This window comes from Orcinus orca, chromosome 1 (genome assembly GCF_937001465.1).
Source record: "Orcinus orca chromosome 1, mOrcOrc1.1, whole genome shotgun sequence".
Taxonomy (NCBI): Eukaryota; Metazoa; Chordata; class Mammalia; order Artiodactyla; family Delphinidae; genus Orcinus; species Orcinus orca.
Window position 1 is genome coordinate 2379137 of NC_064559.1, and position 12968 is coordinate 2392104.

General features: G+C 37.1%; 1 protein-coding gene across 9 annotated transcripts in view; it reads right to left on the reverse strand.

Annotated features, from left to right (window-relative positions):
- Nucleotides 1-12968, reverse strand: part of RGS7 (regulator of G protein signaling 7) — a 603142-nt gene that overhangs the window by 27495 nt on the left and 562679 nt on the right. For all 9 annotated transcript variants that reach the window (XM_033412379.2, XM_033412378.2, XM_012538138.3 and 6 more), the window contains 5 exons: nt 9683-9757; nt 4352-4450; nt 3078-3139; nt 1965-2075; nt 599-724 (listed from right to left, as the gene is read on the reverse strand). In XM_033412379.2, coding sequence (XP_033268270.1) covers nt 599-724; nt 1965-2075; nt 3078-3139; nt 4352-4450; nt 9683-9757 — 473 coding nt within the window. The remainder of the gene's footprint in view (nt 1-598; nt 725-1964; nt 2076-3077; nt 3140-4351; nt 4451-9682; nt 9758-12968) is intronic.

Consider the following 12968-nt stretch of genomic DNA (forward strand, 5'->3'; position numbering starts at 1 on the left):
CAGGTGCCTCAAGTCAGAAAAGTTTCAAAAATATGTAAGGATGCTGTTTACAACAGATGGGAAGGATGCGCACCCCTCCAGCAGGGCTCAGTCAGGTGCTGCTCTCAACTGCCCTGAGGCTGTATTTAAGTGTACAAAGTAAATGCACTCCATAGTCTTGTTTCAAGTTTTATAGAAGCACTCAATCTCTTTTTCTAGATCTTACTTGAGATGCCATATACAAAGAAGACCAATATTGATAAATAGGTGATATTTTAATTAAACTGCATAAATATTATCAATGATTCCACACTTTGCCAAATACTAGTCTAAGTGTTACACTTCTTTATGCAGGCCATTTCAAATGCATCAGATTTACATAGGTAAAAGATCAGGAGACAGCGTAAAATAAACCTTTATGAGGAAGTGATAATGTTGGACAAAGTGCTTTGCTTTCATTACCTTTTCTTCTTCCATCAGGAGGCAGAAATTCAATGGGCCCGTATCATCATCATGATGTTGGCGGGATAGTAACTGGTCTATCAAGTGCAAAATAACCAGACTCATCACAGGTAGGTCTCTCTTGCATATAGTATAAGAGTCAAACAACATGGTTTACCTTAAGTTTTCTGAGCTGAATTCTGACTCTAGAAATTTAAGGAACTGTTCTCTCCCAACTGGATCTTTCAATGCTTCATCCATGCCAAAACCCCATCGTTTTACCCTCTGCTGGCTTGGTTCTTTGCTATAGGAGATAAAACAAAGCCAAATATATTCCTTTCATTAGAAATTCTATCTTCTGCTATTATATTTCCCCTCAAAATCATATACGATTTTAATTTCCCATCTTTAGCATATTTTTCAGAAAAAAAATCTGATTGATGGATCTGCATGAAATTATCATGAGATGAAAGTTAGGCATTAATAATAAAGTTTAATGTTTGTTAAGCATTAGATATAAAGAGATGGATTTTCTCTTTTAGATTTTTTCAGCAACTTTATGAGACAGATCCTATTATAATTCTTATTTTAGAAATGAAGAAATTGAGGCAGAAAGAGGGTTATAACTTGCCAATGTTGAACAGGTAATATTCCGACATTCTGACCCCAGAGCTCAATTTCTTAACCACTACACAATGAAGTCTCATGGTGGCAGGTTGTATTGGAGGAAAATACATTGAGACTCAAAAGACTTAAATCCTGGTTTATGACTCTGCTGTTGATTAAATGTGTGACCTAGTCCTGGTTGAGTCACAACATTTTGGGGTTCCAACTTTCACATGTATAAAATCTAGAATTCAACGGATGAAGAGATCTGTACTTGTCAAGCATTTAAGAACCACTGGATGGAAGAGAAGGTCCATAAATGCATTCTAGAGGAGTGCTACAGAATACTAAATCCTCACTCTGTAAAGGGGTATGCAATGATCTTTTTATGACTCCATCAAGATTGATGATATAATTCTTCCCTTATATAGCTGATGAAAGAAACCAGGGAGTCTTAAACTGTGCTTTGGTTTTCTTAAGAAGTCAGTCTCTTGTCAGTTTCTCTTAGAGTGTTTATGGTAAATTCATTTTGTTTTAAAATTGAATTTATAAAGGCATACTTGTATTGGGCTTAAGTAACTATGGATGTAGCATTCATTTTACTTGAATAGATGGACTTTTGTGGCTATGCAGATTTTCAAGGAAGCTAAAAACAATGAGCTAAATTTTAAGAACTAAAGACCCTAACTCTGACTAGTCTTCCTTGAACCGCTTGCACCTCTAATTTTTTGTGCCATTCTTTCTGGAAATGCAAATCTAATATAAATGCAAATATCTAACGTTCAAAAACCATTACCTTGAACAAGAGCTTTATATCATGGCTAATGTAGGCACAGAGTAAAATTACTTTTACAATTAGTCAGCCATAAGATTCTTCCTATTTCAATCAAACCCTGAAATAAGTGAAATATTTGGAAGGAAGAGAAAATGTCACTTACCTTGCTTCAAGTTCCCAGAAGGTAGTGTCATCAGACAACCATGGGTTAGAAGGGTCAGGTGGCACAAGAAATGGGTCATATTCTACATACTGTTCCGTGTAACTTAGCAGACTTGAGAGAAAGAAACATTTTCATTTTCCTTAGTTTTCTGTCTGAGGTTTTATCTGATCTTTGTAAGGGACACAATACAAAAACATCTGGCCAAGGAATCCTTGCTTGCTTATAGAATGAAATCCAATAGCAGTTTTCATGTTTCAATAACTTTAATGCATCAACTTATTGTGCTTCTTGGAAGACAAATATGGCTAAGGATTCCATCTCTCCCCATGCCTAAGCAATATGAATTAATATCCCTCCATCAAAATGAGGCAAAATGGAAGAGGTCACTGTGTAAAAGGAAGTGCTAAAGGTCAGTTCCAATCCTTGGTCAACTAGCCCACCCACAGCACAACAGAGAAGTTTAGCTCAACTTGGAGAAGGGGTTAAATGGAAATTTTTTGTCAAAAGTATTTACAGGAATTAGGTAAAGGGGGAATCACTGACAACAAGTTTTTGAAAAAAAATCTGTATCTAAAAAAACCTAAAGGGAAAAAAGAGAGGAAAAAAGTTGGAGAGGTAAGATCTGGCAATGCCCCAAAGTGAAGAACATGAATGCCTTAAAAACAGACTTAAATGAAAAATAAGAAAATATATAAAATCTGAGTTTCATTCAAATTCTGAAGTCATAAAATAACTGAGTAGTGTGACTGTTAAGATGAATTTACAAAGAGCTTCTAAGTTGCCAAAAGGTAACTTAATAAATTGAAAGTTTCATTTCTCCTAGCAGGAGTGAGAAGATTCAACTCCTTGGAATTATCTTCTGTATTTGATTCTGGTTGCACAAAGACTGGACCTCTAGAGACCTAAGATTATAATGATTATTCTGCCATTCGAAGTACAACAAAAGAGCTCTTTGAAAGTTTTCCATGTTCAAAAAGGAAAAGGAAAATAATATTTCTTACAGGGCTCCAATTATTTATAACTTCTCCTCCCACCAGTTCTCTTACCATATTGAGCACATTTAATTGTCATAAGAAAATTTTTTTATTTATATGGGTATCTTGCAATACTTACCTATCAGCAACTTTTGACATTTTTAACCGATGTCTATCTAACTGTATTTGCCAATACTTTATCTGAAAAAAGAGATAAAGAAGTAGTTACATTCTCACAATTTTCAGCTCTAAATTCTGATAGACTGAGCAATTCTAAACAAGAATATGTTCTCAACCAGTAAAATTTCAAAGTCTGTAGAAAAAATCAGACATGAGGGCTTTAAAAGAGTTAACAAAAAATTAAACTCTGTTTGAATGTAAACATAACCAGTATTGCTTTGGAACAGCAGTGAATTTGAACATTCTGCCTGCTTTAACAATATGTGACTTTATTTTAAAAGTGTTGTAGAAATTTTAGCATTTATCCAAATCAGAATCATTTCTCCCTCAAACATTAAATTCAGAAAATAAATGTGTTTGTTATTTGTTACTATAATTTCAAAATAAACCCTACTTCCTAATACTAACCCAACAAAAGCATCAGTTATATTTGTTTTAAGAATAATTGTATCAACATTTCAGGACAAATTCTCACATGGACATAATAACATGTGGAAAATTTAAAACTCTCTGAATTACTTTTCCTTCATGGTGACTATAAATATAGTAGAAAAAGTATGTATTACACAACTGATAAACCATGTTACAATAAAATATTAGGGGAAAATAAGCAAAAGGAGAAAAAGTCCCATGACTTAACTAACCAAGATATTTAACTACGATTTGATATGAGACCCTTGGTGTTCGCTTTGAAATATTACTTGGAGCCAACGCTATTGATCAATGTGTGAAACAGGAAACAATACATACTACGACTGTTCGTCAGTGCTAATGAGGGAAAACTTCAAGAGGCTTATAGATATCAGCACTGCAGAAACAAGATTAAGCACTCTTTTGTGAAGATCATGCCACATGACTGGAGGTGGAAAACACATGACCTAATGTCACCAACCTCTTGTCTTCTCATTCTTTAAGACAGAGTTCTGGAGTATAAAATAACTCTTAATAATGGAGGCACCGATAAATCAGTGTGTGTAATTTTAAAAAATTGGTTAGAGGAAAAAGGATTTGGGGAACTAAAGAGTGAAGAGTTTTGAAAACTATCTCCATATACTGATACATTTTCAAGTGACTACGTATCTTAAAATCACCTTTTCACTACAAATCTATATGAAACAGTCAATCCTAAAAATCAGTTTTAAAAATACCTACTATTAACATCAACATCTGGTCTTCATACCTGCTACTCTGTAACCCATGTACCCTGTAAACCATTATTATAGGTTGACTTACCTGTTGTTGTAACTCATCTTCTGTTGGAGGTTTAGTTTCTGGTGTGGGTGTGTGGGTAGGACTGTGACTTCTAATATCATTTTGAAGACCATAGACAGACTATATTAAAATAAAAACAAAATATGTTAGGACCAAATACCATTTATAGTCACAGACTTTCTAAAAGGTAGTTTCGTGTTATATATCCAGTAAGGTAACTCAAAGCTTTGCTGCATATTGGATTAAGCTTCTTATCAAAATTCAAAAGGCACTGCTATCGTAAACGCTATCACAAATATGGATGTAAAATAGAAGCACAGCTTTTTGGAAAAAATACGTGGTTAGATTAACTGACAGAATAATTGATTATATGAAAAAAAACTAGCTTAGTGTGATAAAGTGTGGGGGTGGGCTGAGAGTACTAAGTTGGGGAATGACAACACAACACAACACAACATCTAATACATATTGATTTCAGAATAAAATAGAGGTGGATATAGAATAGAATAAAAATGTAATAAGCCAGCGTAAAAATAATCTGAGTAGTTTTACATAGGAAAGGAATGGAGTACTAAGGAGAGAAACTAAGTTAAGAATTCCATTGCTGATTTGGTCTCTGATGGTATGATAAAGACACTCCAGGGTGCTCCTACTTTCCCATCTCAAAACTGGGTTATTTACCTTACAATACTGGCCTTGTCACTTGGTTCCATTGGATGCCATTTGCAAACATCAGTGACCCCTAAGGTTTTGCACATCTTTGAAATTCTTAATGTCCCAGTGCTTCTTTACTATTTTGTCAAAAGATCAAACCCGCTATTTAGGAATGCTCTATTTTGAGAAAGACCCATAGTATATATAAATAAAGATCTGGGGACTTAAAGGGACAAAAATTCATTCCCAACTGAAGGTGAGACATCTCACATGTCAACTCAAGGAAGAGGCCAAATTAATTTTTGTTTAAATTCAAAGTATTATTACTTTAAAATAAAGAACTTAATGTAGCTACTGAGCACTTTTTCTTTGGACATGAGGATGAAGGATGAGGACATGATAAAGTTTCATGAGCCCCACAGAATTAAAGTTACCAAATAGTGGAAAGAAACTGTTGAAATCAGCAGAGGGTAGATGCTTAACCAAGCCCATTTTCAGGCACATCACCAACCTTACCAGTAACTCTAAATTCAAATGTGTTTTGTTAACGGACCTGTTTTCACTTGCACTCCACCTCTTCTTAATGTTAACCTTTTGGCTCTATACCTGGGCCCCTTTTCCTTGTGACTCCCTGTTATTTGGCTCTTAGCCCATCTTTAACATATTTGACTTGGTTTTCAGACTATCTTTGGTAGGTCCTTCAATCTTCCCTCCTTTGCAATAGCCCCAGTCTATTGAAACTCAATTCTTGTTACTGGGCATACATTTCAACCCAAGGAGTAGCACATACGCTGTGAATTAATTATTAACAGGACTGAACTAAATGGATTGGACTGTTTCTTTTTCTTTCCTTTTGGCATTTATTCAACGTTTATTGAACACCTACTATATGCTGGATATAATGCTAAGCACTAGGGATATAGAGATAAACAAAAATAGGTATGCATCCTCTTTCATTGGAACTCACAACCTAAAGGTTACACAAGAATCACACAAATAAACATGATTAAAACTGTGATAAGTATCATGAAAGAAAAGAATGACAAAAGCATAGTGCCTAGAACAAAAGGAGACTTAATTTCCACTGAAGAAACAGAAAAGCCCTGCATGAACTACTACTACTTGCTTTTGAGGGTGATTAAATACCATAACCCTCTGAACTCTGAAATAACGGCTGAGGTGGCTATTTAAAAATTAGGCAAGTGGGGCTTCCCTGGTGGCGCAGTGGTTGAGAGTCTGCCTGCCGATGCAGGGGACGCGGGTTTGTGTCCTGGTGCAGGAGGATCCCACATGCCGCAGAGCGGCTGGGCCCGTGAGCCATGGCCGCTGAGCCTGTGCGTCCGGAGCCTGTGCTCCGCAACGGGAGAGGCCACAGCAGTGAGAGGCCCGCATACCGCAAACAAACAAACAAACAAACAAAATTAGGCAAGTGAAAGATCACTAATAATGAAACAATCGTACTTTCCAATGTCTGCTATTTTTTCAGTTGTCTCACGCTAATTTTTGATAAAGAAAATAAAAAAGATTCTAAAGTGTGAACTTTCCATTCTTGCTTACATTGGTTTAACTACTTAAAGTTCTTTAATAAGAATCTCTAGTTCATGTAAAAAAATGTTTTTAAGACAAGTTAGCTGACAGTTCTAACAGTAAGTTTTTTGGTTAAGACTTAAAATAATTTAAAAGATTTCTAGGGCTTCCCTGGTGGCGCAGTGGTTGAGAGTCCGCCTGCCAATGCAGGGGACACGGGTTCATGCCCCAGTCCGGGAAGATCCCACATGCCGCGGAGCGGCTGGCCCGTGAGCCATGGCCGCTGAGCCTGCGCGTCCGGAGCCTGTGCTCCGCAACAGGAGAGGCCAAGATTTATAGAAAAATTCTAGAAAATTTCTAGAAAAAAAACACAATTTATGGTGTCATAGAAGTAAAATGATCCATAAATTATCTTCTAGCTCTACATTTCTAAGATTATTTCAATATGCATGCATTTCATGTCGTCTTCATGAAGTTCTATATAAGACCCAAGCCATTGGGCAGTGTTGTTTCAAGTAGTCTTCCAGCAGCCTGGCCACTGGCTCTGAGGTTACTGGGAAGTTTCCTTTTTAGCCTTACATGTAAGTAAACATCATGAATTCTCCCTTTCATGATTCAGGGACCAGTGATAGCTGGACCCAGATAGCTTCATTTTCTGGGGATCAGTGATAGCTTTTAACTTTGATTCTTGGCTAGAGTGAAAATAGCCACGAATAATGCAATTTTATGTTCAGGGCTTAATTTATGGGTAAAGGAGGTAAGAAAATTGATCCTATTTTGGCTGACAAGTTATGAGGATCATTTACAATGTAAAAGGATTTGCATTTTTTAGAAAAATTAAATGTATTAGAAATCTAGGCACAGGGTGGGTAAGGCTAGAGAGAAAGATAAATAAAATTTTCTCAGTGTCTTAATATTTGCAGATGCGGGGAAATCAAATTAACTAATTGGGATCCATTTTGAATTTTAATAGCAAAGATAATTACTAAACCAAGATGCTTTGACTTGATTAACACAGCTTTTATTCCCCAGGGTGCCTGGATGAGCACTTTTCATATGTAGTATCATCCAAATGAATACTGAATAGGTTATTCATTAAATGAAACAGATTTGACTTTCTACTTAAATCTGTTCATATGTGATTTCACTTTACATTTCAGAAGAGATCTAAGAAAATTCTCTCCTACTTTTTTTTTTTGTCAAGGGGAGGAGACTTTAAAATAAGAACTAAAGTGTGCAGGAAGCTTCTATCCCTTTCTATGTGGAGTGGAATTTCTGGGATTTTTCTAACTGGTGATGAGGGAGGGAATACTTCTCTTTCCTTTGGATTCTCAGCTCAACTGGAGAATGATTGTGACCATGTCTGATGCCATGTGGAGGAAGCCAGTGCAGACGGAGGGCAGAGAAAGGAGACTGGAGAAGAATGAGAGAGAGAGCTCTGCCTGTGTCTGAGTCCCTGCGTCCAGTAATATCCAGGGCTAACTCTGCCCTGGCCTACTCCCAAGGTTTTAGACTATTCCACTCTTTTATCTATTGTGAGCAGAGTTTCTCTTGCCTGCAAGTTTATTGTACTTCTTACTTAAAACACTTTTGTGCTGCTCTAAGATATGAATAATTTATCCCATTTTATAACACATTAAAATTTAAATTTCCACATTTTGCATATGGAAGTAAAGAAATACCAATATTTTCATGTATAAACAGCTATAAACACTGCAAACTAATGCTTCCCAAATTTTCAAAAAGAATGATGCAATGTGACGCACTGGTAAGATATCATCACTGAGTATAGTGCTAAAGGGAGAGTGTAAACAATTACTTTATTAATCTTTAAGTTCTATCTCACCAATCCATATACTTTTTCTTCTGAATCAGAGCATAGCTCACTTGGTGTCTGTTGGGGGAAACTTGACACAACGTAATGTATTCTGAACTCTTCAAAATTCATAAAGTGGAGAGAAGTGGCTTAATGTACTTTGGGAGAGCTGATAGATTTTTGAAGTTGGTTCCACAAAGCTCGTCCCAGTACACTCAGGCCATGCTGTGAGCAGAGGATGAGAGGAACTGAGTAGGGCTGATCATAAGAGAGAGGGGCCAATAGGCTTGCTTTGGTCTGGCTTTGCCTCTTTTTCTGAGATATGCTAGGGGCAAAAGCTTTTGAGTACCTCATCTGAATGGATTTTATGGCACTTTTCCTGTGGCTTCTTTATCCTAACATCAAGATAAACTGTCTTACAAGAAAGAAAAGGTACTGGGGCCTTTGAATATAATGCTATGTTTATAGGGATGGAAGAAGAAGACATTAAGAAATAAGACTACAAAAAAATGTTTAGTACCTGCTGCTGGGACACATATCCTGGAAAATGCTGCATAAGTAAAAAGCTACAGAAGAGAAGGTCTTGAAGTTTGTGGGATGTTTTGATCTAGTGGCACTGACCTTTGGCTGTGTCCTCAGAGTGATTGCTCTAGGCCAGACATTCTTATGTGCATCAACCATCTTTTAATGGAATAAATAAAAATGTCTTCTACATGTATGTGTTACTTTAAAAAAATGTAGATACTTCTGCTATGTGTTTTCAAGCAATTATATTAAATGTCATTGAATTCAGAATAGCACTTTGTTTTTGTTACATACTTCCTCACATAAGAGATCCTGAACCTATAACCACTATTCTATAGTTGTGTCACTATAAATTAAATTCTGATGTTAAAACATGGTCCTCATACGATATCTATAATTAAACATATTTATGATGATGTCTTTTTTTCTTCATGTTTTTCTCTAACAAGGCCCTTCTCTCATGAGTACCACTTTTTCTCAGATAATCTCTACCTACTTTTCCTCATTTCCTGGGCTCCAAAAGAGATACCTTTTTCTGTTAATGGCTCTTCTCTCAGCATCCCTTTCCTTTCACAGCCACCCCCCAACACACACTTTGGGACCTTGACACACTTGAGAATCAGGACGGGGGCTATTTCCTGGGGACAGAGGAACCGACAGAAGTCCAGGGCTTGAACTTCCAGATTTTCTTCCAGTCAAGCAACAAGGAAGAGCAGGGAAGATACTAGAAGGTACTCATGAAATGGAATAAAAGGGTTTTTTTGTGTGTTTGACATCCTCTAAACAGTCCAACACATTACCAAGATCAGCCCAACAAACGTCAATTTTACCTTTCGTGTTTTGTGTGGATTTCTCATTCTGGATGACTTCTTAATGTCCACTTCAGTGGTATTTACGCATCCAGGCTAGAAATGGAAAACAGAAAGACAAAGGAATCTTTGGGTGTAAAGTTTTTGATCAGTGCACTCACTCTCCAGAACCTGAGCAAATGCTGTGATGACACAAGTCCCTGGCCGCCCTTTTCAAATGGCCACAGCCACTTCTCTCAGCAGTAGCCAGTGATGAAATGCTTTGCACTCTTTTACTCCTCAAGTTTAAAAGCCTTCAGATACCATTCTAGAATAACTCCCAGAGAAACAGGAAAAAGAAATACAAGAGATTTGCATGTGAAAGTGGGTGTTAGTATTATTAGTAGCTGTTAACCCAACAGATTTAGAGCAAGGGTGTCCAGAGACTAAATGGGGTGATACCCCCAGCTGATACCTGCATTCAACTTCACTCAGAGTGTACCCTCTCTGATGACAAAGACACTGATGGTTGCTTGCTTCTCCTAAGTTAGAAATCCAATGGCATTCAGTTGAACCAGCTCATCCCAGAAAAATCCCAGAGTAATTTTTCTACAATGATTCATGAAATCCAGTGACTTGGAATATTTGTTTTCTATAGACAGAATGTGCAATGGAGTTAATGGTTAAAATGAGGAAGATGAAGAAAGCAACTGCGAATGAATATACCATGCTTCTTCTCAGGAATTCCTGACTTTCTTTTTTGTTTCCCACAGGCAGGTGAACCCCTTTAAAACAGGGTGGATTGGAGGAAAAGGGTGGACAGCCTGCTCCTTGTTTTTTGACAACCACAGAAGTGTCATTTTGCCAGACTTATCATTCTGTTGCAAAGAAACAAAGAGCTGTAAAGCTTCTTTTTTATTTGGAGAAGAAGAGAGGAAGAGGGAGGGAGGAAGAAAAGAGAAAGAGAGAGAAAAAGGAAGAGGGAGGAGGAGAAAGGGAAGAGGAATAGAAAGAGAGAGGAGGTAGGGGAGAGAAAATATGAATCAGGAAACAGAAGAAAGGAGACTTAAAAATACTTGGGATCTTAAATCTAGAAAGGTCCTCAAACATCACTTATCCTTTAGAAGTGATTGGAAGTTATCAGTTACATGGTTGTGTTTCCTTTACTTTCAAGTTTTGATACAAGATGTAGGGATCTCTGGTACTAGTAAAACTTATTACATTGCACATCTCTGCTCAATTTCTCTATTTTTCCCCCACAGATTGAAAGATCATTAGAACATCAGTTATCCTTGAAAGTGACTCCAGAGAAAATATGAACGTGGAAACAATCCTTTTGAGGAGTTGGGATGGGGTGGTGGGAAAGGCAAAAGGCAGCACTGATGTGATTAGGGAAATAAGAAGTTCTCCACAAGTGCTGGTAAGCAATAGGGATTAGCTCTTTGTATAATGAGGACATAGGACATTTTCCTTAAAGAACCCTCCCCTGATAGTACAACTATTGTGACAAAACTCCACCATAATGTTGTAAGTGATAAAGAAGTAAATCATTTTTTTCTTTGTAGGTTATATGTGAAATATATATATATATACTGTAATACACTGCCCTATAAACATTAAATAAACTATAAGTTTGGTTTGCATATCTATTTAAGAATAGAAATAGCTGGTTTAGCACCGTGGTCTGCTTGGAAGTGTAGGAGGAAGGAAGAGCACCCTCCTGGGTGAGACTTATTACTAACTGACACTAAGCATTCACTTAAACTTTATCAGCATGAGGCTGATCAATATATGATATTCTGATTTAATTTTCTGTGGCTGGTCTAGGCATAAGTATGTTTTAGCCTCCCCACCAACTGCTCCCCACCTGGTGATTTTAATATGCAGCCAGGAGTCATAACCATTGATCTAGAAGTAACAAAGATAATGTTTTAAAACAGGAACAATGTGTGTTCATTTCCTATTCAATTTCCATTTCCTTGCAGCCTTCCACCCCTAAGCTCATTAGGGAAGTGTAGGCAGTGAAATTCTTTAAGTTCTCATCGATATATCAAGAGCCAAGCATGGCAAGATAGATCATAGGAGATTTTCTTCTATACGTTAAGGAGTGGGATAAATGAGGATATGATATACAGGAAAAGGAAGGCATGTCCCTCTTTGACCAGGGGAAAAAGAAAAATAAAGGTAAGAGGCAGCACTCAACAGGTGTCCTCGTTTTCCTCCTCTAGAGAAGAAACCCCAGGGGGAAAGAAAAGAGTGATAGAAATGGTCAGACAATTATGAGGGAGCCTGTAATGTGTGGGTGGTATAGCTAGTCCCATTTATATACCTAGAAGAATCACCACATGCCATCACAGCCAACATGAATCCTTACAATTGGAGTTGGCAAGAGAGATGAGCCTGAAATAGTGTTTCCCGAGGCTTGTATACAGCAAGCAAGAGACCCAGAGTTTGTTGCATGCCTCAGTAGTAAAGGAGGTAGAAGTTCTGACAAGATTAACAGATGGATGGGAGCCTAAGGTTGAGACCAAGGCCGAGGTGTGCAGGGGTTTTACACTGGGAGCAAATGTCTGGAACACAAACTCCAGCAGTGAGTGCCCAGATATGAGATGGTACCCCCATGATAGCAGTCCTAGGAATAGACTCCACTGACGTAGCTAAAGCAGAAATCAGAAAGAAGCCAGAAGATCATATAAAAATAAAACATTTGTACCCCAAACTGCTATCAAAAACAACCTTGCATAGCAGCAGGGAGAGGTGGAAAAAAAATTCAAAGTGTGATCACTTATCCAAAAGTTTCCTAGCAGATGATTTAAATGATTGTATCATGCAGAGCACACACGTTGAAAACTATCTTTCAAATGGGTTTCTGAGAAAAATTGGCCAATTATAAAAAATACAGAAAATATATTTTCTTTATGCACATGAGAAGTCTGAACTAATAGAACTTGAAAACTCCTTCTGTTATAAGCTAGAATTCTAAATCAATCATACTTCATACCAAGTCATACCATATGGGTATTGACAAATGGCCCCAGAAATTGTGTCAACCACTGAAGGCATGAAGAGGAAAGATTTTTTGCCCTTGCATAAGAATGTATCTGACTGCAGTCTCAAAAAGAATTAGAATTTTCATTTTCAGAGTTAAAAGAGTATGGCCTTTCAAATTTAGTTAATGAGCCATTAGCAGACATCTAAAATTCTATTTGAACCAATTCTTAACACCATTAATCAGCAAATTAATAAGAACGCATTGATCCTAAAAGTAAACATTATTAGAAGACTGAACCCTGAGGTAATGTCCCATAACTCTGCTCCCATTCCAGGC